This window comes from Oreochromis aureus, linkage group 1, assembly GCF_013358895.1.
Source record: "Oreochromis aureus strain Israel breed Guangdong linkage group 1, ZZ_aureus, whole genome shotgun sequence".
Lineage (NCBI taxonomy): Eukaryota > Metazoa > Chordata > Actinopteri > Cichliformes > Cichlidae > Oreochromis > Oreochromis aureus.
The window spans coordinates 24,252,925-24,280,773 of record NC_052942.1 but is presented as its reverse complement, the minus strand read 5'-3'; the positions used below and the strand labels follow the sequence as shown (position 1 = coordinate 24,280,773).

General features: G+C 40.8%; 1 protein-coding gene across 2 annotated transcripts; it reads right to left on the bottom strand.

Moving 5' to 3' along the window:
* Positions 1-1,642: 1,642 nt before the first annotated feature.
* On the bottom strand, positions 1,643-27,671 carry fes (FES proto-oncogene, tyrosine kinase). 2 transcript variants are annotated; one of them, XM_039611121.1, is made up of 19 exons: positions 27,556-27,671; positions 20,168-20,445; positions 18,988-19,161; positions 16,438-16,534; positions 16,069-16,252; positions 13,934-14,071; positions 13,722-13,841; positions 13,435-13,557; positions 10,422-10,617; positions 9,234-9,308; positions 8,171-8,380; positions 7,718-7,840; positions 7,305-7,358; positions 6,511-6,629; positions 4,188-4,282; positions 3,912-4,035; positions 2,368-2,525; positions 2,109-2,231; positions 1,643-1,909 (listed from the first exon to the last, which is right to left on the bottom strand). In XM_039611121.1, exons 1-19 carry the CDS (start codon positions 27,593-27,595, stop codon positions 1,767-1,769), a joined length of 2,574 nt encoding a protein of 857 aa, XP_039467055.1. In that variant the 5' UTR covers positions 27,596-27,671; the 3' UTR covers positions 1,643-1,766. The 2 variants fall into 2 exon arrangements, with proteins under 2 accessions (XP_039467055.1, XP_039467056.1); XM_039611122.1 differs by having other exon boundaries at positions 20,168-20,558; positions 27,556-27,637.
* Between the last annotated feature and the right edge of the window lie 178 nt (positions 27,672-27,849).

Below are 27,849 nucleotides of genomic sequence, written 5' to 3'. Positions count from 1 at the left end.
GGGGAAAAAAATGTGGCCACAGTTACCTACATTGCCAGTAGTGTCCTCGAATCTAGTAGTAAAGGATGTCAGAGACCAGAATTTACCAGAGGTATTACTGCCTGTGACGTAACCAGGGCTCAGAGTAATAAAACTGAGCAGGCTGAGGTCACCCCCTCACCTGCAGGGGAGGTTGTTTCTTTGACTGATTTCCCTGTATTCGACTCCTTGGCGAAGTAGCAGCAGGAAAATCCTTTCCTGCGATAGCTTTTTAGACTTCTGTTTGGTTAAATCTTCTTTTTAATGCTCTGACATTTTATTGTGAAGCGCTTTGTGATCTTTCTCTTGAAATCTAACTTACTTACTTTTGAGTCGGGTCTCTCTCAGTAGTGACATAAACAGTGCTACGCATGGTTTGTTGGTCACTAAATGGTTACCAGATAGAGAAAAGGTAGGTTTGTCCAAGTTGGCATTGCAGACTGCTCATGATGTTGTGGCTGGTCAATCAAAAAAAATGGAAGCGATCCCCCTTGTGTTTCTTGTGTCATATTCCAGCAATCTCTCTCTTTTGAGTATCTACGTTTAATATCAGGCTTAAAGCCTTCCTTTTTGATACAGTTTATAGTTAGACATGGATCAGGTCAACCTGAAACCTCTTACTTTTGCTGTAATATTTCCAGGCTGCTGGGGTCTTCCATTGATACACAGTGTTTTCTCTTCTCTTCGCTGAGTTTTACCTTTACCTCATCTGTTGCTGAGGTAAAGGTAAAACAGCTTTATTTATACTGCAGATGCACATGCAGCCCAAAGTGCTTCAAAAAGAAACAACAATAAGAATAATACTGTAGATAAAAATATCACTTTCTAATTATAAGGAGATATAAAACTAAAACTTCAAGTTCCTCCAGGCCCAATTTTTTTTGCCTACCGGGACCAAGTTATTAAATCGTGCCCTGCTACAATTGTCAGATAATTGCTTCAGCAGACAATAGCATGACAAATGTCTCTGAACTTTTTACATAGCAAAAATACTATTGTATGTCTAATTGAAATTAAAGCCTTTAATTTGAAAATACTGAAAACTATAAATACTAAACCTTTGTTTTGTTTTTTTTAACTGAAAATATTTGTAAATTCTGTGATCAAGTACACAAAAAATGGCAAAGGTGTAATTTAACTGCATGAATCACCATGCAGCTTTGAATCCTAATGAACCACCAGTAAGCTCTGGGAAAATGTTTAACTACCATGTCAGTGAGAACAATTCATGTTATTCACTTTCCTTACATAACTGTGCTGTTGTTTTTTTCCACCTGAGAATTTCACAGAGTACAGAGCTGAAGGGGTTAAATCTAGGTCCACTGCTGGAAACCAAGACTATTCCAGCCAAAACAGTAACAGCTGGGTATTAAACTTGTGTTTTTGTCTATATTGGAACCTCTGGGATCCTGAAGTTTAGAAAATCAAGTGTTTGCAAGCTCGTTGCATGTCTTTCAAAGGAGATAAGTTGTAAATGAGTTGCTGACACTCTTCTTGAAACAAAAGAAGAAATGAAAGTGCTGCCCCCACCTGGCAAGCTTATGCTCTACAAGGCCACACGTCAGCACTTCCTAGCTCATTTTCACTAGTAAGTCTAAAAGGAAATGCTACACAACTTATCAAGTTTTAATTAGACCTTTTATTTTTACTTTTAGTATTCATATTAAATCTCAACCTATTTTTAGAAAGAACAAATACAACCTAACAAAAAAAAAATGTCTAAAACACGTCCAACTTACAAGAGTGTATTATATAATTTTGCTGTATATGGCATTGAGATCAATCCGGAGTTTCTTAAAAGATGGTCTGTTTCTGGGATCATACTGCCAACAGCTGTTCATAATCCTGGAGATTTCAATGGGGCAGCCGTGCGGAGCAGGCATACGGTACCCTGAAGCACATCACAGAGAAGCATAACAGGGAGAGAGATGGTCAGATGGCAGTACACATGCTTTCTGATACACGTGAGACTCCGAAAATGTATCAGTGTCAAAATCAATCACAATGACAGAGCAGGAATTCTCCTGATTGTCACGTGAACGCAAACACTTTGACACGTTATCGCTAAGTGCCAGATAACAAGTCTTCACCTTTCTCCACCTCTTCACGTGTCTGTTGATTGGTCATGCTGGTGTAGGGGGTCATTCCCATGGAGAAGGTCTCCCACAGTAAGATGCCAAAGCTCCAGACATCACTCTCTGTGGTATAACGACCTGAAAACAACAGCAGGGGGCAGTGTAAGCAAAGGCATAGGCGCAGCTCTTTGTGAGTATTTAACTGGCTGTTGGCAGTAGAAAAAGGAGAAATGTGTCTGGTTTGGGTATTATGGCAGAGGCGCTAATGATGCACCATAGTTCAGGGCTTCAGGAGCTGTCCATTTGACAGGGATCTGTCTGAGACCGCCTTCTGCAGAGTAGACACCGTCATCTTCCTGACGGGACATCCCAAAGTCACTTATCTTCACCACGTTGCCTTCTGCGACCAGGCAGTTTCTAGCTGCAAGGTCCCTTAAAAAGCACAAGACAGGAAATGTAAGAGGGATTGAGGCTGGGGAAAAGTGGAAACAAATGAAACATTAAAAAAATCATGCTCTCTATGAAAAAACATAACAGATGGCATTAAAAAGAGAGGTGTTCCTATCATATCTCTGCTGTTGCGTGCGAGTGCCATTTGACATGCAGCGTTACAGGCTGAGCGGCTACCAGCAGCCTGCTCTGATCCGTCCCCGCTGGGCAAACCATACAAGTGCTGCTGTAATGAGCCGGATGTCACAACCTCCTCCTCTCCTCTAGTGCCCCTACAGCCAGCCATCGAGGCCACGTTCAATTTGTAGATATCCCCAAAATACTACAACAATCCTGAACGCAGTATATCGTTTACTTAAATATATATACATATATACGTATAGTTGAATAAAAAGCAATGGTCGAGTTTTCAGAACATATTTTTACATCTCAGGTCTTGTCTTTTAATGCAAGCTTTGTTTGCAGGCTACTCACAAAAACCCCACGTTTGATCTTTGTAAGCAACTCCTACACAGCTCTGCGGTCTTTGGAGGATGCGTAGTTACAATCAGGGCTGTGAGCTGGTTTTTCTCCTCAGTCGTTAAAAATGTTCAGAACGGTCTCATCACACCCAGTTCAATATTATTGCATCAGGTCCTTAGATCTAATATATAAATATATAAATCTTATTACCAGTATAAAGGGGTTTAGGAGGCTCCGAAGTAGCACTCCTTTAAGGTCCTAAATAGGAGCCTTAGGCCATCAAAGACTACAGCATTTAAGAAATAATGTAAAGCAGATTTTTCCTGCCATGGACCATGTCTGTAGTTCTCCTCTGTCTTTATTAAGCCTTTCTGTTTTAGTACTTTTCAGCCACAGTATTTTTTTTATTGTAAAGTGATTTTTTTTTTTTTGGCAACTTGTATTTGTTTAAATATCTTTCTGTGCACATCTCTCTAGAGATTACAGTGTGACACTTTATATCATGCTGAGCTGAAGCTTTACTTAAGGCAAGCATTTTACTGCTACTCAACATATGGGGAACTGCTACAGATAAGTGCAGTTAACAGTTAGGTGAAGTGAAAGCTGGGGAAGGTAAGTGATGCTTTGTAAAGTGTACAGTAAAAGCCTGGAGATCCACCACTTTAGTTGTTGCTGAAACTACACTGCACTGTATTCAAATGAACATTTAATATGTAGTAATTATCAAACCGAACACAGAGGGAAACATTATGTATTCTGGCATGCTAACAATGAGGAAAGATTAAGCTGACTGTAACTGTGAAGGAAATGAATAGTGAGCATTGCAGAATCTTTATTGCTGAAGTCACAGATTTGCACGTGGCTGATTAAAAGATTAGATCAAATCGGCGGGATCATCTGACCAACCTGTGAATGCATTTTTTGCTCTCCAGGTACTCCATGCCAGATGCGACATTTTCAGTCATTTTGACCAACATCTTCGGTGTCAGACTGTGACCCTCAGTGCGCAAAAAGGAGAGAAAATCACCACCTTGAAAAGTGTAAAGACACACACACATGCGGAGAGCGAGAACGATGATGTAGGAACAAAGTGGGTGGTGAAAATGGTTCAATAAATCTTTGAAGGCATCCAGCTGACAAGTTGAAAGACATAAAGACTGTGTCTAACAGGATCACATTTACCTTGAATGAGCTCCATGATAATGTAGATGGGCTGTTTCTGCGTGCACACCCCAATAAGCTTCACGATGTTGGGGTGATCGTATTGCTTCAGGATCCTGGACAGCACACAAGACAGGTGTGTGCGTGTATAACCCGCTGTTAGTTTACTTGTCTGATGTATACTGTACAGTTAGATTCAGTTCTGTGCACTATGCGTTAAATTTATATAAAGTATTATGATGTTGTTGATCTACAGCTGTTTCACGACAGTCAGTGTGGTAGCCAGCTCTGGCGAGAGGGGCTATGACCTCACGTGGCCTGTAGCTTTGGCAGAGCAAGCTTGTGTGAGCCTGCTGTGACAATTTTACACGTGTTAGCCTTCAAATCACTATCATTTATCCTCCTGCTAGTGAGTAGACTTTCCTTTTGGGTCTTCAAGAAGGACCGCGTTCTGCCGTCCTACCGGTGCCACTGAGAAGAGCGAGCAGCAGCTGCTACATTTTCTGCTGGACCATTAAGTATTTCGATCAAACTACTCATAGGTACATTTCATATAGAGCTCTATGTGCATACATATATTTTTTTTTAAAGTCCTTCGGCCAGCTTCTACAATTTTATTTCAAGGAATGTTTAGAAACATTCTCTTACATTTGTTGAGAACGTCATAGTTTGTTTTTTATGGACTGAGACAGGACGCAGTAACTGTAAGGACATATGCACGTGTCCCAGGGTTAAGCAGAAATGAGTTGTAACACAGCATAAGTGGAAGTGTTGTAACTGATGCAAGAATTTTTTTTCTTTCCGTTTCAATTCTGATCATAAGTTAGAGGACAGAAATTTAGATTTCACCACACGCACTCAATGGGAAGTTGTTGGAGTGAGCGCAGTTTCCTTTAAATTCTAAACGCATGCGGATGTGGGAAAGGTGATGATGGTGTTCTGAAGCTGTTAAGAACATACACGCTTCAGTCCACTAAAAGGTATGAGATATTGGACACAGATGCTAAACTGCTGTAAAACCCTGAATAAATTGTCCTCTGTTGTTACAGTTTCACCTGTTATTCTTCGATAAGCTGATATATTGGTTACACGTGCACTATGTTGAAGGACCAGTTTGAGTCTTTTAGGACACTGAAGACATTTTAGTGCTCCCAAGTTTCTCTCAGACTGCAAAAACGGCTGCGTGATGGTCAAAAAAGTTGATAAATGTGAATCCACTTATCTATACACCAGCACTAATTTCTCTTTACAATAAACTAGCAATAATTTATTTTAGCCTGTGAACTTATGGGCAGAATATTGTAACATTATCAACAAAAAAGAACATTTAAAGACTAACGTTCGTCAAATTAAAAGAAAAAAATATATATATGTACCTTTTTTTTGTAGAGTTTTGACATTTGTAAGCAGGTTTATATATGTTTGCACTGTTCTTTATTAAGCTGTGGTAGTCCTCACAGCTTAATAAAGCAGAAAAATAGCAGAGCTGTGAAAACGTTTTCACAGGACGCCCTGAAGTTCTGTGAAAAACCAAGTACATCCCATGATTCAGTAGCTTGCTAAAGCACCTTTAGCAGCATGGTGGTTTCTACAAGCTTGACCTAATTGCTGTCTGGATGATGTTATCAGCCTCTCAGATCATTGTGGAGGAACTTTTGGCCACTCAGTTCTGCACCGTTGTGTCAGTTCACTGAGGTTTGTGGGCATTTGTTCATGCACAGCTGTCTTAAGGTGCCACCACAGCATCTCGTTGTGGTTGAGGTCTGGACTTTAACTGGGTCATTGCAAAATATTGATTATTTTTCTTTTCAGCCATTCTGTTGTAAATTTGCTGCTGTGTTTGGGATCACTGACCTGTTGCACGACCCAATTTTGGCCTGTGTTGGACAGATGGCCTCACACTTGAAAAGACTGCAAGTAGCCCAGGCCATGTGGATGCCCTCCACCACCGCCCCCGACAGTTGGTATGAGGTGTTGGTGCTGATATGCTGTGATTGGCTTTTTTCAAATGTGGCACTTTGCAGCCACTTTAGGTCTCAGAAGTGTAGTGGTTTGTTCAGATGCCACTTGAACAAACATAATCAAATCTTGATTTGATTGTCAACCTGGCTGCTTACTTACAATTGTAATTCTGACCCCATACAGCAGTAAGGGTGTATTTCTGCATGGGGTCTTGTTCACAACACAGTAAATTTGTTTGCATGGTAAGATTTGGGCCTGCCTCTTTTCTGGCAAAAATTAGCTCTGACTTAAATGTTCAGGAAATTAAAACAGGTCACCGTGATGTGATTTACTGTAATGGAAACGTGTGTGTGGGTGTGTGTGTGTGCGCATGTGTACTGACCTGGCTTCCATCAGGAACTTACTCTTGTGCTCTGGGGCCAGGTTCTCTTTACAAGACTTCACAGCTACAGGAGTGTTATCGGTGCGTAAACGGCCGCTGTACACCTCTCCAAAGTTACCCTGTGCAGTGCCGTCACCAACACGATCAGTACTAATCTAATTCTGTCTTCTTACTGAGCAAAGAGCATTTCTAACTAAACCTCAAACCATTTAAAATGCGGTACTATCAATTTCCTTCATGAACTAAGCCACATGTACACTACTATTGAATTTAACTGGTCATTGTTTCAACCAATTTACCACACGGAGCTGAAATTGTCAGGGAAGTTAAATCTAGCAGATACGGTTAGTTCCTGTACCGGCAGCACAATTTCAGGATTTTGTCTCCACAGCAAAATTTGAACCAAAGCAATCAGTCTAACGTGCATCACAATTTAAGTGCAGACTTTTAGATTTCATTTTCAAAGCTACAGAGCAACAATACTGTACCAGCTGCTATGGAATTAGTCCCATTTTTATACAAACATGTGTACATCTTTATATTTTACAGCCTTCCTGTAGGTTCACATTTCAAACTTAATAAAATGTTCACATGTGGAAGCTAGCATCATCACCACCATCATCGTCGTTTTAGTCGAGGAGTCTAAAACTAAATATTTTACTTGTACTAAAATGAACTGCATACACTTAAACACTTAAATGACTTTGCTAAGCCAAATATTGGCCACAAATAAAACTCAGAATACATTTTACTTTACTTGCATAATTCTGTTAGTAAAAGTCAAGTTTACGCACCCGTCCAATGAGAGGTCCCAAGATAATATCATCATGTTCCAGGACCCACTTGTCCTAACAGGGTTAAAAATGAAGCAAGAGAAACAGACAGTGATTTTAATAGTTTTAAACTATTAATGTGTTTAAGGTAAAAGCCACCAGAGGACAAGTTTATGAGCACATATGTGAAAAAATAGGAGTAAAATAGTGTTGGAGTCCTGTGCTACACAGCCTTAGAGCAACAGAAGCCATAGCATACAGAGTTTACCCAGAAAAAAATGTGGTGTGTCCTATTGTTGGCACATAACATGAGAGCATGTCTTGGACAAATTTAAAGTTGTAGTAAAGATTATAAGTCTGCAGTAAGCAGATACAAGCTATTCTAATCTAAAGACATCCATATGTGGGTGGTGTGTGTCTGTGTGTCACTTTACCTTTACTACAGGTTTCTTTAGCACAACTTCACACTTCTTGGTAATATGCTGTCGAGAGTTCAGCAGATGATGGATCAGGTGAGGGATGCTGGGAAAGCCTTCTCCATCCAGACGGTACATATTCTACTGGCACACATGGAGAAGCAGAGGTTTACAGAGGCGAACTGAAGACAAACTTAATGCCATTACCGAATTTAAAAAACAAAAGACTCATTATCAAAAAAAGCTTAGTTTACAATAACAATACAAAACAACATTTTACAATAACAAGTTTTATTTTCTCACATTTACTTTTTAGGCCACAAATGAATCATATTACAACAGTCACAGAAAGAATTGCTCTTTTTTTGCATACTCAAAAAGTGGAGAGAAAAAACATTAATAAGGAAGTGAATGATGCAAGAATGTGCAATGTATAAACAGTGTCTTCAAAAACACTTTAGATTCACTTACTCCTGTGTTCTGGATGAGAAAATGTTTACAGGAGCTTTCCCATTGCACAGAAAGCACATAACCCTGCTTCTCTTGACTCTTCCTCACTAAGAAGTCGCCATCGTTCTTCAGCAGCTGCTGGACCTCCAGTCTGGGAATGGCACCGTGGTACCAGTCCTGCTGCCCCAGAGGACGATCCACTTCTTTCACCAGACTGAGGACTGGAGGCACCTGGAGGCAGGAAAAGAGAAAAGCAGGGTCTTTAAAAGCCAACATGAATAATGAAACAATAAGAATGGGAAGGGATAGATTTTGGGTGAATCTGCAGAGATTAAATGGAGGCACATCAAAGAAGAGTCTGTAAAACTTTAAAGTACAACCACACCGCTTTCGTGCCCCCAGGGTACCACAGGGCTGGTAGATAGAAGGAGAAGTAGTTCATACAAAAATAGCAAATAGTTTAGATTCACAGTACAGCACAATATGGGCATTAAAATATTACTCACCTGATATGATCTTTTGGAGCATGCACACAATTTTTTATATATATGTTTCCAGCTGATTTAACATTAAAATAAAAACTGAGAAAGGGTGGGTTTTTTTCAGGCTGCTCAGAGTTACTGTGCAGCTGTGTCACAGGTTCCCTGAGTGCTTCTGTCTGTCAGGAATGATTAAACGATTAAATGTACACTGGCTGCCTGAAAAGTGAGCTTGGTTTGAGGTCAAGAAGAATTTTGAAAGAAGAAACTTGGCGGTCAAAGTCCCAAAGCGCGGTCATGAGCACGAGACCCCAAAGACAGATTGTGTGCCTGAGCAAGCTCAACCACTCAGAGGATGTACTCTGAGATGCTGCCATTTCCTCCAGAACATGATAAATTGTTTTGTGGTTAAAAAAAAAGGGGGGGGGGGAATAGAGAGAATAGAAATAGAGAAGTTCAAGAGTGATGAGGGGGAAGAAAACTTCCACTGGAACATCCTTCCTTACAAATAAACTAGCATGTACCATAAAGGTTGCTACAAATGCAACTTCTCTCTCGGTCACTGTAATTATTTTGCGTTAATTGCAATTTAATTACTAACTTACCTCAAATTTGGGCTTAAACAGGTTGCTCAGATTGTTCAAGATCCCTTCCACGAGGACTCTGGGTGGAGTGTGGTCCTGAAAAAAAAAGGACCCAGAGCTTGTTACGCATGTCACAAAAAAACCTATCAAGGTTTACTGTCAGCATTACAATTGTCATGTCTCCCTTACTCCATGTGCTTTTCAGGCTATGAGCTAACTGCAAGACAACATCAGGCTTCTCCGGCTCTATTAGATTATTTATGATGATTGATCTGAGAGAGTGTAACAAAGGATTGGGTGCACAGCACAAGTTTGTAGCGACTGAAGCGAGATAAACTGCACCTATTTGTGCTTGTGCCATTTCCTGTCCTGTATTTATTGTTACAGTGATGAACACTCAGAACAAACAACGTTTCAGATAATGACCAAACTGTAATGAATAAGTAATTAATGTGAGTCAAAGCTCAGGCTTCAGACAGTAAATGTACTGAGGGTCTGGCATAAGACTAATGATCATTTTTTTCTACAGTCGATATCAAAGAAAGAGATAAGATTTCAAACGTATTTAAAAATAACAACCTTGCAATGGTATCAGAACTTTCATTTATTCTATATGCGACGATCGGTCTGGTTAGTGGTTAACATTCATCACATTTATCATAGTGGCAGATTTGTTTTGACTGAAGTAAATAAAGGAGACGATATGAACTGATTTCATTTAAACAACAACAACAACAAACAGTATAAGAGGAGGAGTTTCTTTCCATGCTAACAACTTTATGCAGAAGCAGGAGGAAAATACTAGATTGACACTTTCTGAGTGTTAAGTACAATCCATGGCTAAAGGATAACTAGCACGTTGGTTAAAAATCAATAAACAAGTATGTCTCATATTGTATGCGATTGATGGATGCTTGAAAACTCTGATAGTGCTGCTGCTTCTAATCCCTTACTTGCTTGTTTAGAGCCCAAGATGTTAAAGTTAAGGATTCAGGCTTGTTGGTCTTTTTTAGGAATAAAAAAGAAGAGTTTTGGTTGATGTGACTTACAGAAAGACTAACTGCTTTTATCCTTTATAATTCAGTATGTTGTTTTCAGAGTTCACATGCAACACGCAGCTTATTTTGTACAGCTGGCCCAATGACAGGACCAGTAATTAGGAGCTAATCAAAGACAAAGGAGGGAAAGCTGCTGTCAGGGAGAACATACGTTGCTCGTGCTGGATGAAAGTGAAACAGTATCCGTGTCCAGATTCAGAGCAGAGGGAGGTTCCCTGGAGCCCAGCCGGTCCAGTTTCTCTTTCAGAAGAAGCCTCTGAACCTCCAGCTTGGCTCTCTGGCCCTGAGTCAGGGCGACCTGCTGCCGGCACTCTTCCATCGCATGTCTCTTGCTGAACTGGTAGACCCTGCACAAAGCAAAGTGCAGCATCACAACACAAGTGACAGAAATAAACAAAAGCGCCTAGAAATCAATAAAACGCCTGCTTGTGCAGGTTTGCAGTTCTTGATATTGATTCATATGCTTAACATGCTGATAATGAGCCTGTAAGACTTTTAAAACCCCAACAGTGAACAAACAAACAGAATTGTTTCACCTCATTATCTGAGGATTTTTATCTTTTGAGGTATTTGAACAAACCCATTTCAAATACAGCTGAGATACTCTGCAAATATTTAATAAAAACAAGATGGAAATCTCATAGACCCACATTATATTCACAATGGAATATAAAAGACATAACAAATGTTTAAACTGAGAACATGTACCATTGTAAGAAAACATATTATTACTTAGACAATGATGTCAGCAACACATCTCAAAAAATGTGGGACCGGGCCATGTTTACCACTTTGCAGCATCCCCCCCCTTCTTTAACGACACTGTGCAGCATCTTCACTGAAACATCATCCAGATCACCGGCTGCTCTAGAACCTGAATTATTTCCCATGTTGTAATGTGACTAAAATACAGGTTACGCATTCTGTTTTTATTTACATTTTATACAGCATCTCAACTTTTTTCAGAATAGGTTTTGTACTTAACCTCCGTATGTACTCAGTCTTCCCTGTTAAGTACCTATAAGTGCAGCACACACTACAAACACCACAATCAGAATTACATTATTTCTCCTCTGAGGCACTGGGGCTCGCTCGGGCCACTTCGGGGATGGGGTGCCCTCGGCCTCTCGGCCCGGGGCTCGGTCACTCAGGCACAGCTGGCTGCCGGCGGAGCTCACGGGCACGTCACTGCAACCCCGGCTTCTGCTCGCGGCTGCTGAGTGACCCCTCATCTGGGACTCTCCTCAGCTCTTTCTGGGATAGTGTGCTGCTGCCCCTCTGTTGGTCTTCCTTGGTCTCTTGTGTTCTGGGGGCCTCTGGATGTCTGGAGTTTTGATCTCCTCCATACCTGCTTCATGCCCTGGAGGACGGGGCAGTGGCCCCCCACACCCTCTAGCAGATCATTACATGAAGGAACCTTTTAAAAACAAGCGCGTTCATGCTCACAGGTGCACACACGGGTGATCACACACACAAACTACACCTTTTTGGCTCCTACCTCAAAGCACACTGTGCGCTGTCGATCTCACGTGCTGCACAATAATGTTTAATATTTAGTATTTACTGTCATATTCCCATATATCATTGTGATGTTGTTTATTACTCTCGTTTTCTTCTGCTTGCTTTCTTTTTTTCTTTCTCAACAGGTGATCCAGGTGATCGATATATGTATTTTTGTCTGCTTATTCTGTTGGTTTTGGTTTTGCCCTTCTCCCCGTCCCTCTTCTCAGCTGTTTTTCTTTCCCTCTTTCTTTCTCCCTTTCTTTCCACCAGTCAAGTCTGTCCCGTATTCAGCAAGTGAAAATAAAATAAACAATAAAGGTGAATCAAATGGACCATTACGGCAAGGCTGGGATGGTCCATTTGGTAAAGTAAATCCGTTGGGCATCTTTCTTCGCCTTTAGACAATAATTCTGATGGCAAAAGAACCAAACGGGACAGGTTAAAAAAACAAAACAAAAAAAACAAAAAAAACAATCAGAATTACATTATTTCTCCTCTGAGGCACTGAGAGCTGAGTAATTGACAAGAAACTGTTCATCATCTATTTGTGTATGGGACATTGATTAAGTATGTGTATGGCTAATTACCACAGAGGATGTTTATACGAGCGCAGGTGCAGCGGAGAATCTAATCACGCTTGGTTGACCCGGAGATCACATTGTTTTTTTGTTTGTTTTTTCCACTTGTGACACCCAACAGGCCGTTATATCATCACACAGCATTTAATGACACCATCAAATTCTATGTGCTTTGTTCCCTTTAATTGGCCATTAAATGAGAGAACGGGCTGGACATTGAAGCTCATCAGAAACAAGTTGCCCCAGGTTCGTCATCATCACAGAAATGTAGATTAAGCCTAATCCCGGAAAAGAAAAAAGCATTTAGGATCTCCACTGACAAAAAGTTTATGGTCTATGGTTAGGCTTAATTCAACAACAAGCGAGCCCAGATGTTTGGGTTTTAAACTGGAATTTTTACTAACCGCGTGTTTATAAACAAAATGATTAATGCGCACATGAAGATGATTGATCAGCTGTGCTTACACTCATTAGAACCAAAGAAAGTTTCACTCAAGAAAACATTTGCAAAGATCTCCGAATGTTGGAGAGCCGACCCTCTGAACTACTCAGGCTGGCATCTGAGGTCACGTTAGGTCACCTTAATTCAGCTTTTCACTGTTGATTTGCAAAATGTTTCCTCAGCATGCAAAGCAAAGGTCAGCGTCACCTCACCTCACCACCTGCACCATATGTGCTCCCAGCTGCCTTTGATAACCACAGACTCTGTTGCATATAAACACATTGTTTCCACTTGTCCTTCAAGAGCCTGTTAGTGACTCGATCACTCCCCCGGGTCTGTATAGCTCTAACACCTTTAGACACCCTCATCAACCAAGACAAATGAGAGGGTTTGGGCTCCATAACTCTCAACATATTGCTGTATTATAATTCATAAGGCACTTATCGCCCGCTGAGACCACACTGGTTATTAGCCGTTGCACAGCCAACAGCACACTGAACGCCCCCGATGGGAAGGACTGCCCGCTGAGGCAAACTTTAGCAATTTGTCTTCACAGCTACCACGGGACAGTGTGTTTTTTATTGTGAACCCCGCTCTATAATGTCTGACAGCTCAGCATCAGCCTGGTGTGGTCTGCTCACCTCTGGCCCTTTTTGACACCTTCCTGCTCTTCCCCTAACTCCAGCTCCAGCTGCTCAACTGAAGTCTGCTGAGAGCCCAGAGACCGAGCCAGGTCCAGGAGCTCCTCCTCTATCGTAGTCAGTCTGTGAGAAGAAGACAAAAATCCCAGGTGAAGAGGAAGCACTTGATATAAAACAGTTAAAGGGAAGGTTAACGGGAGGTTAAAGGAACACGAGTTAACCGTGTGGAGGAAGCTGTTGCAAGATTAACAAACGAAATCTGAATGCGATTGCACTGTTGTTCTCACTTGTGCTGGATCGTCTCGAGGGTGAGGTCATTCAGTTCAATCTCCTTAGTGCTTAGCTGCTCGGTGTCCTCCAGAAGGCTGTTGTCAAAATCGGCACAGGCAGGAATCTCCCCCACAGACCTTCAAACACACAGTCCATGGTATCATTTCTCTGAAGGGTTAGCTTCCGTGATTGCCATGTTGCTGAGGGGAAACGGTCCGCCTCTGCGTACCTGTTCTGATGGATGAAGCTCTCATACTCTCTGTGAGGATCGATGGCTGTTAGAGCTGATGCCATCTCTCTGTGGAGCCGCACCACTTCATGATGGAGGAGAGTGCAGATGTCAAAATACTCCTGCAGGATCTCCTTTCTGGAAGGATGAAAACAAAATGACACAATGCGAAGCACAAATATATCACATTGCATCTTTTAATTTGCCAAAGCATAACACAATTTCCAGTTTGGCTGGATGCAAGTTGCCTCATATTAGTGGTGTGAAAATGTCCTTTGAGAGATTTGTCTGCGGTTAAGTATCCCATCACGTCGCTTTCTCTGTCATATTTATGTTGTTATTCCCCGTTTAGAATATAATAAAAGTGAGAGCAGTGCCCATTTTTCAGTCTCTGCCGTTAGACAGAGACTGAATCTGTCAGCTCTGCCAAACATTTCCTGCCCAGAGCCCCCAAAGTCAGCCAATCCATTTTACTGGTTTGACTGCTTGTTTCTCTCTTTGACTTTTATGATTTACATTTTCAGACCCTTTAATTGTCTAAATTCCCAGAACTGTTGTCTCTGCTTTAAAACTCAGACGTTCATGTTTTCTTTAATATACAAATCAAAACCTAAATGTTACTGTAGTGTTCAAAGCTGCCACGTCTTTGTAAGTGTCTTTGCACAGAAAAGGCTTTTGCTCATAATGAAAACACAGGCAGTACTGTGCAAAACTCTTGAACCACCTCTCATTTTTTTATATTTTGCTGGGAAAGAAAGGAAATAAGTATTTTGTTCTCTGTCACCATCCCATGGTGCTCCAGTAATGATTTGGTCCGGGCTCTGGGGAGGCCGGTCCATGACTCAGAGTTCCAGTGTGTGTGTTCTTCCATCCAGGCATGCTTTCACTGCAGTGTGGTTGAGATCAATTGAGGCCACTGCCAATCAGATGCTTTCCAGGTGGTGATGCATGGTGGATGAAAATCTGACAGTGCCTTTCAGCGTTAATAATTTCATCAATTTTGACAAGATCTTCAGCACCACTGGCTGAAATGTAGCTGATGAAGCTTCTGCGAACAGTAGATCGATCAAGTTTTTAAGGCCTGACACACCAGTCGGCACCACAATGTATAAACTGGACGGGCAACCAACTCCATCAGTTTCCATGCACGAATGCTATACCAAGGGGTTAAATGCACAGGAGTACCCATTAAATTTACAACTTAAATACTACTGATGAGTCATTTCTATACATTTACTAATCTTAAAAACTGTGCCACCTTTACAAGCCACAAAAACAGGAGAGCTACTTTAAACCACAGTTATACACACAAAGGCCACACACAGGAAAACGTACCATGATAAAAAATATCTGTCTGGGTTTGCAGACACAAAGCCACAAAGCGGGGGGGGGCATTTTCTGTAGGTCCAGACCTCAGCACATACTAGGACAGCTGACAGTGAGTACAGGACACACGGCACAGCACAGAGATGAGCCAAGTTTTCTGCTAACAGCTCTTTGGGAATGCTGCTGTAAAATTAGCTTTACTGTTTCATTTTTCATAGATTTAACTATGAAATTGAAATTAATTGCCTAAATTCCCAGAATTTAACATTGTCTGTGATGTGTAGACACAGCACTGGTTCGTTCCTTGAGTTAGGTTTTTTAATGCTTGCAAAAGTCGCTGTTAAGTAGCCTAACAAACAAACAAAGCACAAGAACTAGACTGAAGTGAAAAAGCAGCCAATTTCTGAAGAAAAACATTGAGCGACCTTTAGAAAGTCTGGAGAACTACTGCTCAAGACCGATTTAAAACATCTGGCTCCTCTGAAGCAAAATAGAAAGAAGTGAGAGGTGACTCAAAACATTTGCACAGTACTGTAGTTACACATATGGTAATTAGAACATTTGTTTTGCTGCTGTAGATTGTGGGATATGCTTGTTGATGGCAGCAGCGGAGTGTTATCAAGATTTGAAATTAATTTGCAAACATTCGTGTCGTGTCACGATCAAATGTGTATCTGAGTGACGACGAGACACCGAGATGATTCGCAGGGACGCACCAGTAAATATGAGCACTGTACAGAAATGCTTCTTGTCATTCTTAATGTGTCTGTTTTTCTTTCCAAACATCCACGCAGCGAGTGTGATCTTACAGTATGAGCACCATCTCCTGCTGCAGAGTCTGCAGGGCGCTGAGCAGGGCCGGCTGGATCTGACTGTAATGGTGCTGATGGTAAACTTGAGCAGCTTGCACAGAGAGGACATACTCATTATGGACCTCGTAGAGTTTCAGTGAAGCCTTTATGTAACGCTCCTTGGCCTTATCTCGGTCTTTTTCTGCAGACACGCACAGGCACACAAGCACAGTACAGAAAATGACCACAAAATATAGGTCACGATAGAAATACACATATTAGACTAAACACAGGAAAACAGGAAAAAAAAACAAAAAAAACTGAGACTGTGACATCAACATGAAACCGATTCTATTCAGAAACATAAGTGATACCAGAAATCCCCACCTTTGCTGGTCTCCTGGTACTTCCTCTTTGCCTGAGTTGCATCTTTCACTGCATGCCTGTAGCTGCTCTTTAGCCTCTCCAGTTCTGTCTGTGTCACCTGAAGCAATCCATAAAAACAGCATTTTACATTTTGAACAGTGATAAAAAGCTAATAACGTAGGCTTTGTGTTGGCATTTAAAAAACAGGGAATGAAAAGTTAAAACCGCCTCATGTATAGTTCGCCCTAAACTATTTGACCCGAAAGAAGAAAAACCCAATTTACTCAATAAAAAAACAGCAAAACCGAAAGGTCATGGCTCATTTTTGACCTTTTTGAACACTGTGGACCAAAAATATTTTTGCTAAAAAAATGACATTTTTTAATAGGACAGTAGACAGCAGCAATAAAACAACCATTCAGTTGCACTGATGATACAGACTCTATTCTACAATTTCCCAAATGCAGCTCTTCCAAATCTGATGCAACAGGAAAGAAGCCAACAAATCCTGAACCAAGAACGAGGGAGCGCAGGGAGGAAGAATTTAAAATAAGCACACAGGCTTACAGACAACCCGTTTAAGGACTGTTACTGAAAATGTCAGTAACTAGCTTCCTTGTTTTAGTTCTCCGTTGGCTGAGTTCTGCATCATTTATGATTTATTTATAACATCTTGTTTTTTTTCTATGACTCATCTAATTAGAGGGCATTAAGCTCGCTGCTCTAACCTGTCGAACAGTAGGCAGGAGTACCGTAGCAGAGAGAAATGGCCCCACTTTATTGTCAGCTTTATCGTGATGATAGCATCTAAAATACACCGAAGCAGGAAATGAATTTTTCACCTGTCAGGACCTGTAACTGCCAACAAAGCTGTGTGTTGTCACTGTAGTTATGGAAAGAACTTGTACATTACACAGATTTAACGGCAGCAGGTCTAAAAATCAATTTTCACTGAATGATTCATGGTTGGAGGTGTTATAAAGACTAATCTACAATCAACTGTTTGTCAGAGGAAAACCAGCTAAAACAGTTTGCTTTTAAAGTTTTCTGTTGCTTTACTTGAAACTAAGCGCTCGCCTACATTTACCGATGTGCCTCGGTAACGTTACTGACACAAAACTAAGAATTTTTAAGCGGTTTAAAGAACAAAAAAACAAACAAACAAAAAAGAGACTTGTAAATATCTTTCACAAACATATAACTTAAGTGCGGTGGGTGTGATGGGTGTCAAGTCGAGTTTCTTTAAGGTTGAAAAGCTGTCAGTACTATTTAGCACAGGAAGTGGACTGCTGCCGTGTTAGGTTTTACTGCCAAGTAACATAAAACATGAGAAAAAGCACAAGGAAACGATCTGACCTTTGATGTGTGGCTGGTGACAAAACAAAATAAAACCAACACAAACAAACATCACAGATACAATCAAATTCCCTGTCGCTGTTGTTTCAGTGTTGTTTCTAGTGTAACTGCACAGTGATGCAAACGGTTCAAAGGCTGACCGGGCTTTTTCTGCACAGCAAAGCAGGAAAATTAAACTAAACAAACTACCAGACAGGCGTTCAAACTGCACTGTGGATCACTGAAAATGAACACATCATTTGCCTGATGTAATTGGGTAATAAAAACCAGTGTGAGGCAGCTACCAGTATGAGATGGCATCAAAATGCATTTACAGACACTCTTTCCAGTCTATTGAATTTCATATCATTTGACTGCTGTCTATTTATAAGCTGCCATCACAGCACTCATCTGCAAGTCAAGTTGACATTTCAGGAAAAACGAGATAAACATTCCCAACTAGCAACGTCTGGTTTCGCGTGAGTCGTGAAATGTGGGATATGTAAACATTCTAGCGCTCTAATTGCTTTTTTGTTCTCGTAAAAAGTAATTTAGTGTGTTTGCTTTCAATTTAGATATGAGCACAGTAACAAAAAGAAGCAGGCAGCAATTATCTCAGCAAATTCTGGAAGACCCTGCCGTACGCCGTGCTGTTTCAAACGGCCGTGAGCGGCTGCAAAACAAATTTGTACCAGCTGAAGATATATCTTTGCATACTAGACAAAATATTTTTTTTTAAAAAAGCACGTACACAAAGTGATATTTAATTTTAGAGACCAAAAAGCTGTAGAACAGGTAAGCGTAGGCACTTATCTGCACCAAGATCATTTTCCACTGATAATAAACATTCATATAGTTCCGCCTTTATTATTATTATTTTTTTATTCAACTTGTGGGGATAAAAGTGTGCAAAACCGTAAACCAAAAGGACATTTAGAGAGCAACAGCTGTGAAAATTAACAAAGAAAATAAACCACCTTGCTTTTTCCCCCCCATAATTAGAGGTGTGACTGTACAAAAGTAGTTTAATGTGCCTCATGAAAGGACTGAACGTTTGTACAATGGTAAAGTAGCTGGATATTTTAGCTTGTGGTATGTGTGTGTAGTTTATTGCTTAAGTCCAAACAAGTCATTGTTCGGGTTAAAGCAAGTCTTCAAAAGCTGAATATAGGCCAGTGTGATGTCTTTTGAAGTAATGGAAACGTGTGTGTGTGTGCGCACGTGTTAATTACACACCTTGTTGAGCTCCTGTCTCAGCAGGTTCCACTGCTCTGCGTAGGTTTTGCGGAGCTGCTGTTTGTCTCTGATGAGCAGCGTGAGTTTGCTGATTGGACCGTCCAGCAGATCTTCGGAGCGCTTTTTCATCAGCTGACTGAGAGACTCGGTCTGTGAGACCAGCACTCCCCAGGACTGACAGGCAGAGGAAGAAGTCAGCGGGACACATCGTGGGGACAAAGAGAAAACCAATAAACTCCCTAAACAACCTGTGACTACTTGACATGTTGTAACCAGCTTTTGGAGCCAGACTTGCTTGTTTGTTCCTTAGTTGGAACTGATATCAGATTTGCATAAAAATTTATGAAGTCACGTTGGACACAGATACAGCTCACTGGGTATTTTGTACTACAGAGACTTGGGTTTGAATCCATCCTGAGGCTGTTTACTGTAAGTCTTCCCCCGGTCTTTCTCCTAGCTCTCCTGTCTTCTCCACACTGTTCTACCAAAATAAAGGCTATAAAATATATTCAGTACAAATAAGCAATGGTTATTGATGGATAAAGTCACCAAATTATTATTTAAAACACTTTGATGTGCAGAAATAAAACTAGTTTAAAGGCATCAGCAGCACACTGCATTTCACGGTTGTAGGTTCTTTAAATGTTTTCACAGTGTGTGCAGATGAGCCAATCAAAGACGTGTTTACTCGATTTGATTTGAGAACACATTTAATTTGAAAAAGTGTAGGTCAGCTTTCAATATTTTAAGGAAACTAAGCAAGCTTTTGTAGATTTAGTTGAGATGTTGCTAAGCCATTCAGATATACTTTTTACTTATTTTAAACACTAATGGGTTCTCAGCAGTTGCTGGAGTTAATTTTAGAGTATGTCATGTGAGGTTACTTGAGGTATTCTAGATCTACTCAAAACAGTTTTAGACACATGTGCTAACTTCTGTATTTTATTTCCTCAGCTTATATTACTGTTTTTCTCTTTTAATTTGCTCATCGAACCCTTGATGTTGCATTAGTGTAGCAAACCCCCTTTTTTTTAAAAATCTAAATGTGCATCAAATTAGAAGATTAATTTTAAATGCACTGAATGAATGAGTCTGTTGCGCAGTGGCATTCTCCTACCTGAACGACAGGTGATGAGCTAAATCTAAAGCTTCAGACGCAGTGCGATATGCAAGGCCTCACCTTATTGAGCTGACTGATGTAGTCCAGTCCTGTGTTAGCCTGAGGTCGGTCCAGCTTCTCAGCCAGGCCAGTCATGTGGTGCAGCTGCACTGAAAATTCCCGTTCGCTCTTCGCTCGCTGCCCCATCCACTTCTTCATGACTTCCATCAAGAGAAGCTCTGAGTCCAGCAGTCGCAGCACTGCTGCATGTGCCTGTGGACACCTCAGGTCCTCTCCAAACCCCATCTCTGGATAATTATGCTGTCCTCCGGGCAATGACTTGTTGTTAGCAGTAAATCCTACAGCACATTTGCATTCTCGTGAGAGAGGCAGGAGCAGAGCAGCAATCCGTAGCAGCTGCTAATGACCAAGTGTATTCATTTCAATGTGACCATCGAGGAGTTTCACTTCCCTGTGAGCAACAGAGGTTTGTGTGAAGCGGCACTTCCTCATGTGTCTTTGAGTGCGGTTACTGTCATTTTGCTTTCAATTTCTGGGGACCTTGAGAGGTGCAATGATCATTAAGCTTGAATTATTTCTAAATAATATCATCACTAAAGCACTTATATAATTATATGTGTTTTTTTTTTTTTTAAATCTAATTAAATGCAAAAACCAAACAGTCGTGTAGAGGCTGAATGCAGCCTGAGAGAGACCACTGAGCTCACACTGAGCTGTGTCTTATCTGCATGTTATATTGGGACCACTGCTTATCTGTGGCTCATTGCAGCAGAGCAACAGCACGGCATGTTGCTCAGTATGGTTTACAGATACTTCTGTACATCTAAATAAACATCAGAAGTGCTTTTCACTTCTCTGCTTTTATTTTATTGCTTGAATTATTAGTTACTATTCTAATAACACGTTACAAAACAGAATTATCCAACTAACTACTACTTTAATAGTTAAGACGTTATATTAAAGGAGTAGTAGTAGTATCCCATGTTTTTAGTTTTCAAATACACATAAAATAAGAAGTGCAATAGAAGATGAGTCTCTGTTCCAGGTCAGACAGACATGGCATTTTATGTCTTGTGTTCAGGGCACCACTTTTTTACCCTAGAGGGCCTTACTGGTTTAAAATAAGCAAAGGCCCACTACTGAAAAAGTGAATTGAAAGACTTTTTACAGGTCATAACGAAATTGTTACTAAGATAATCAGTACCAGTAGGTCTAGCGCTATGAAAAGGGCACTCATTATTTCTTTATATTATGCTTCCAAAGAGTCAGATTTTCCTATATTTTGGTCTTAAGCATAATTTCTCCAGCCTTTCTAAAGGTCTTTAAAAGTTTTATTTTGGACATCGGTTGCTCTTTCACTTATTTTCAGTACAGTCCTGTTATTTTTTGTTAGGCTGCTTTATACTGACCTACTCATCATACAGGTATTTAAAAGAAACGTGACTCAAGTGGTGAATCGATGTGTCTACAAATAAGAGACATCTTAGCAAAGAAACAAGTTTAAACATAACCCTTTTCCGCATAGTGGTCACTACAGTGGACAGCTATTTAAAGGCTGTATTCTTGTATTTGTGTCGGTGTTGATGATATACTTGCACATAAACCACAACACTGGACACTGATGTGTCACTCCATACACATCAGTTGTCCGCCTAAGTGGACATGTAAAAAACTCTTTAAAAAGTACATGTTTAAAAAAATGAAGTTCAAAAATCTTTTTTTTCATGCCTAAAGATGATAAAAATACTTAAGAAAAACTCCTGATTGCGGTTGTTAATTCATGCATGAAAGGGTTAAGCAATTTATAACTAGCACCCTGACAAGAAACACATCACTCGGTTCCCATTTCTTTAGCTGAATTTACAACAAATAGTAAAGATGAACGGGGTTCCCCACAAATTCTTTAAGAACTGCCTGCAGGTGCTCAGGGCACTGTCGAAGCGGATGAAAACAGCTTGGAGGAAACAACCGGTCCCATCAGAAGGGTGATAAATTGTTGGCGTGTTCATTCGCAAGAACAGAGCCTTCAGACCATCAGTCAGTTCAGAAGCATTGCCTTGCTGAACGTAGAGAGGAAGTTTTTTTTCCCTCTATCCTGACAAGGAGAATGACTTTATAATGGTGAATGGATATGTCGATACAAGCTGCCAGAATGTGGGAATCCCAGGCTTTGCTATGTCCACTAAGCACTCCTGATTTGGAACCAGATCCAGCATGTCGAGAGAGAAGAGCGACTTGCATCTGGCGTGGTTAGATCTCACCACCAATGCGTGTGGCTCAGTGTCACACAGACCGTTAGACTTTGCACTGGGGATCGTACATGTCCTGTGTTGTGTGCAACATATAATCACCAAATACTTCAGTAACCTGCACATGTGCTCAACTCTGGAGGGCTTCATGACTGGATGTCAAGAACTAGAATGTGGAACAGTTATGAGATGCACCATCTTCCCCATCCTATTCACAGTAGCCTTTGAGGTAATTCTCAGTGGGCCAGGCAGATAGAGGCATCAAGTTACCATCAGGCGGAGGGTTCCACCACTATGGCGCTATATGGATGATGTGGCAAGCATCCTTCAGAGGGCGCCATGCATGACTTCTGCATGAGCTTCTTGCTTGTGCGAGCATGACAGTCAAGGCAGGAAAGTCAAGAAGCCTATCAAGAAGGAAAGACATAATGCATGCTAGGAACATCTTTGTTGCAGGAGAGGAGCCCATTCCCCATCTAGATGAAAAACCACTACACCACAGAAAATACAAGGTGTGGTGCTAGCAGCACGCCCTATACGAACAGGTCATGTGGACAATAAAGATCTGCAAAATGTCCTTTTCAGGATGCATGGCCTGGCAAACAGCTACATCAGTAAGTGGCTAGGTGTACACACACACACACACACACACACACACACACACACACACACACACACAGCAGACCTCAATAGAAAAAAAACGCACACTGGAATACTTTCAGTCATGGATTGGCCTCCCCAGGACATGAACATTATTGAAACAGTGTTTCATCTTGATAGAGAACAGAACAAAAGGCAGCAAATATCCAAAGAAGAGCTTTGAATGTGTTTCAAGAAGCCTTGACGACCACTTATGCTTAATAAAATACTTGACTTTTCCCCCCATTTTCTAAACAAAATATAAGGATATGAGGGGTTGCTGAAGACTTTTGCACAGTATTGATTATTGTTTACCTGTTATGAACCACCTGTTATGAGTGATGATTTGAAGAAACACATGGTAATAGAAAAGAGTTCAAAAGCAGCACAGGGCTTCACCTTGTGATTTGTCAGCATAACGCTTGCTCTTACAGGGGAAGCGTTATGATGGTCAAGCACATCAAAGATCTGAGCCACACAACTTTACCTCCTCCACTAAAATCAAAAAAAGAGCTGAGAAAGAAAGACTTTTACAAAAAACCCAACAGAAATATATGCCAACAAAATGCACACAGGAGGGAAAGAAAAGCAGAGGGGCTCAGAATAAATGTAAAAAAAATAAAATAAAAAAATCTGATTCGAAGCATGTGGAATGAGGCACTGATAACCTGGGGAAAGAGAGATCCCAGGACATTCAATGGTCCAATGAAAATGAAAACACAGAGCACAGGGAGAGAGAGGAAAAAGATAAACACAGAGTTTGGATAGTCCTGTGCCAGAGGGACAACAACTCTCAGGGTAAGAGAAATGCAGTGTTTTCCAATAATCTCCAGGCTTAACAGATTCCCGAAGAGTGAGACTGACCCACAGGCACAATAACGATATCAGGTAGAGAGCCTCAGGGAAAAAAAGCTGCTAACAGAAAGTTATACCAAAAAACAAACAAACAAAAAAACCTGTGTTCTGGGGCAGAAAGCTTAGGATGGATTATAAGCTTCACACATATCTTTTTTTTTTTTTTAATTATCATAAGCTCCTGACTTGGATCTGAACATGTGACAAGTTGCAAAATCAAAAATGTAAAAACACTCAAACCTCAGTGAAACATAGACATGAATGATCTGCACTAACCAAACTGTAGCATTCCTGCTCTCCAGCTCCAACAAGCTTGTGTTTGACGTTAAATACTTTCTGAAATACATGCCGGACTTTCACAACACTTTCAATTGATTTTTGGCTTATTGTGTTACTCGTGTGTGAGCAGCTGACCGAAGCATTGTGGCTTCATACTTCCCCACAAGCAGCTCATGGTATGATGCAGGAAAGTACAGGGTTACTGGTGAAGTAATGCACTGCCGCAAAGACGCTGAGAAAAGTTTATAGTCGTGGTGTCTTGTAACCATTATTGTTTTTTAGAAGAATAGTTTTAAACAACACCAGACTGTAAACACGGAGGGTGCCTGTTGCATATAATACAAATACTCCTTTTGTTTTTTCACACCACAGTATGAAGCCAGTCTCACGTCATTACTTTCATTTATGACTTGGTTGGTGTCTGGTGCAACCACCGTGCTGTAAATTCATTGGGGTAATTATTGTGGCCATACATCATCAGATACACTCATTATACAGGCTGCAGGGAAGACAAAGGGACATAAACATACACACACACACACACACACACACACACACACACACACACAAAATGCAGCTCTGCTCAGAGTTGGTTGTACAGACCACAGAGGAAATGTCAGCTTTTATGTTTAGTTACAGAGTCTAACAAAGAGCTGCAGTTAGAGACTACTCTTCATGTTTGATGTCCTAATGTCACCTCATGCTGCCACTTCTGCAGCAGACTTTATATCACGTTGTAATGCTGTACCTGTGAGTTACTTTAAATGAAAGCTGTTGAAAGGATGGAAAGTACATTGACTCAGATTCTCAACGTTGCAACTCTGACAAAAGAAAAACACAGAAGTGCTACAAAAGAGCTTTGACACTTAAACTGCAAAACCGTTTAGCATGAGCATGATACCTACTTTGAATGTTTTTGGGGGGTTTTAAACCGTGGCGTTTTATAGTCTCAAATCTTCACATGCATTGTTTTTACATCAGCAGTTTATTTCTCAGTGAGAGTGGTTTACCGTTTCTTCTCTGTATTGTGGTGTGGCCGAGAGAGAGTTAACAGTTTTGTGCTGTCTGGACATAATTTGCTGACCATACAAAGAAGGCTGAATAATGAAAACGACTACAGACTAGCTCCAAAACTGAAAACCTACAGTAAGCAGAGCCCATTATGGGCATACTCTGGGCCCACAGCTGCCCAAACTATGCCCTTACTTTAGGTGTAAATGGTTCTTATATAGCGCTTTTCTACTCAGCGCTCAAAGCACTTTATGCAGCTCATTCACAACTCAGTCTCATTCACACTTTTTTTTCTATTCTCTTTCTGTATAACATGCACACACTCATTCATACTTATGCATCAGAGAGCAACTTGGGGTTAGTATCCTGCACAAGGACATTTGGCATACAAACTGGAGGGGTCTAACCATTAAACTTCCAATTAGATGATGGCCTGCTCCACCACCTGAGCTACGGCCACCCCACATATGCCCCATGGTACATTATCGCCACCAACTGGTATGGAGTGTGAACCAGAAAGCTACTTTAAGCAGCTCACTCATTCACGAGGCGTCATCACATAGTTAATTCGGCATTTTTTTCCCCACCATGCCTTCCCTCACACAAACAGCCCTCAAGGAATTTGTGTCCACTTGAGTGTAACCAGGGTGTACACATGAAGTCAAAGATGTAAACCATTAAGCTCTTTAGCCACTTGCCCTCAAATGTAAAAAAAACAAACACACAAACAAACAAAAAACACAACTATAATCCTGTCAAACTAACCTAACTTAGAAAATGAAATCTGGCCTGGTAGCTTTTGCTTCAATTCCTTTTCTAGTAGATCAATAACATCCAGTTTAACTTCCATACTCGTTACTTACTGAAGTTTTGAATCAGTTGCCCTTCTCTCAGCCACATATTTCTGACAATGCAAGAAAACGTGTACAGTACTGCAATTTCATCTTCGCCCCCAAACAGTCACATTTCCCAGTATTGTGCTTCCTTATCATTATAAATAGTCTCTATATTCCACCAATGAAATTTTCAGATGTAGCTTTCCAGCTAGTCTAAATAAGATCCCTCAGGCTCTGACACAATAACATGGGTATTTTTATATCACAACCTCACACAACAGAATGGTGTGAAAAAGATGAAATAACCATTAAGCGACAGTTATCTGGATGAAAAATGCCTTGTTGATACCAGCGGTCATGAAGAATTAAAGGTTGGCGACTACAACCGAGGTATGCAGAAGAGCATCTCTGAATCTGAATGCAAAACATGTTGAACCTTGAAGCAGAACATTGTACTGGGTGCTCCGGATGTCGGCTAGGAACAGGAAATTGAGGGTACAATTCATGCAGATTCACCATAAGTGGACAGAAGAAGACTGATCTAATAAAGTCAATTGGTTGCAATATTCAGATAGTAATCTGAGAACTGCTTAACTGGGAGATTTCTCATGATGCCGCACTTGGTTAAACACATTTCATTGTAAATGTTGACTCTTTGCTAACTTTCATATGACAAATAAAGCTGAAGCTAAAATTGGTAGGGTCAGAATTTGACATAAACATGATGAAAGCACTGATCCATCCCTCTTCATATCAGTGGTTCTGGTATCGGCGTAACTTTGTTTTGAACATTGGGGAGGTGGTCAAGATCTCTGTCTAAATAAATAAATCTGGGTAAATTCCCAGATGATTAAACATGCAACTATTTTGCTGGTATTAACTGAAATGAGTAAAGAAAATCAAAAGCCTATTTATGCAAGATAATTCATAATTTTATTGGGGGCATTATATTGGTTGGGTCTGATTATTGGGGGGGTCATAACCCCCCTAACCCCCCTGGAAATTACGCCCCTGGGTTCCGGCTGCTGATGGTGTGGGGAATCATTTCTTAGTACAGTTTGGATCTTTTGTTACACCTGAGCATCATTTAAACGCCACAGCCTACCTGAGTATTCCCTTTATGCCCATGGTGCACACATCCTCTGATGGATCTTTCCAGCAGGATAGCGCGCTGTGTTACAAACCCCAAACCATCTCAGACTGCTATTTTCAAACATAACACCGAGATCACGGTACCCAAAAGGCCTCCACAGTCAATTCAACTGAGCATCCTTGGGATGTGGAGAAAGAGGAGATTCTCATAATGGATGTGCAAACTGACATATCTGCAGCAGCTGACTGATGCCATCATGTCATCATGGAAACAAGTCTATGAGGCATGTTTCCAGCACACTGTTGAATCTCTGCTGTGAATAAAAACAGCTCCGAGGACAAGAGCACAACACGGCACTAGCAGGGTGTACCTAATAAAGTGTCCGATTAGCTTTGTTTATCACGTTTGCCATCATAATTTAGCACGTTAGCTTATTAAAACTAAACAAATTAGCACAAAACAATTATTTTCCAGTGCTGCACTCACTGATGATACAATGCTGATGATCGGCTCCATTACAAACCATCGGGCTGTCTCATCACTCCGAGAACCTCCTCTGTGATCTTGCAGCTCTGCCAGCTTCCGGTGCAGGAGGAGATGACCTTCATGAGGTAATCAAAGCTTCAAATCAGCCATTTTTAGATTTATAAATAGGTGGGCGGAGTCACTGAACTTTGTTATCACACCTGGCATTTAGATCTTGTTACAAGCTCATTATTATCAATCTAATAAATCCATGATGCTAAAATAGCATGAAAGTTTCTGCAGGATGCTTTTACC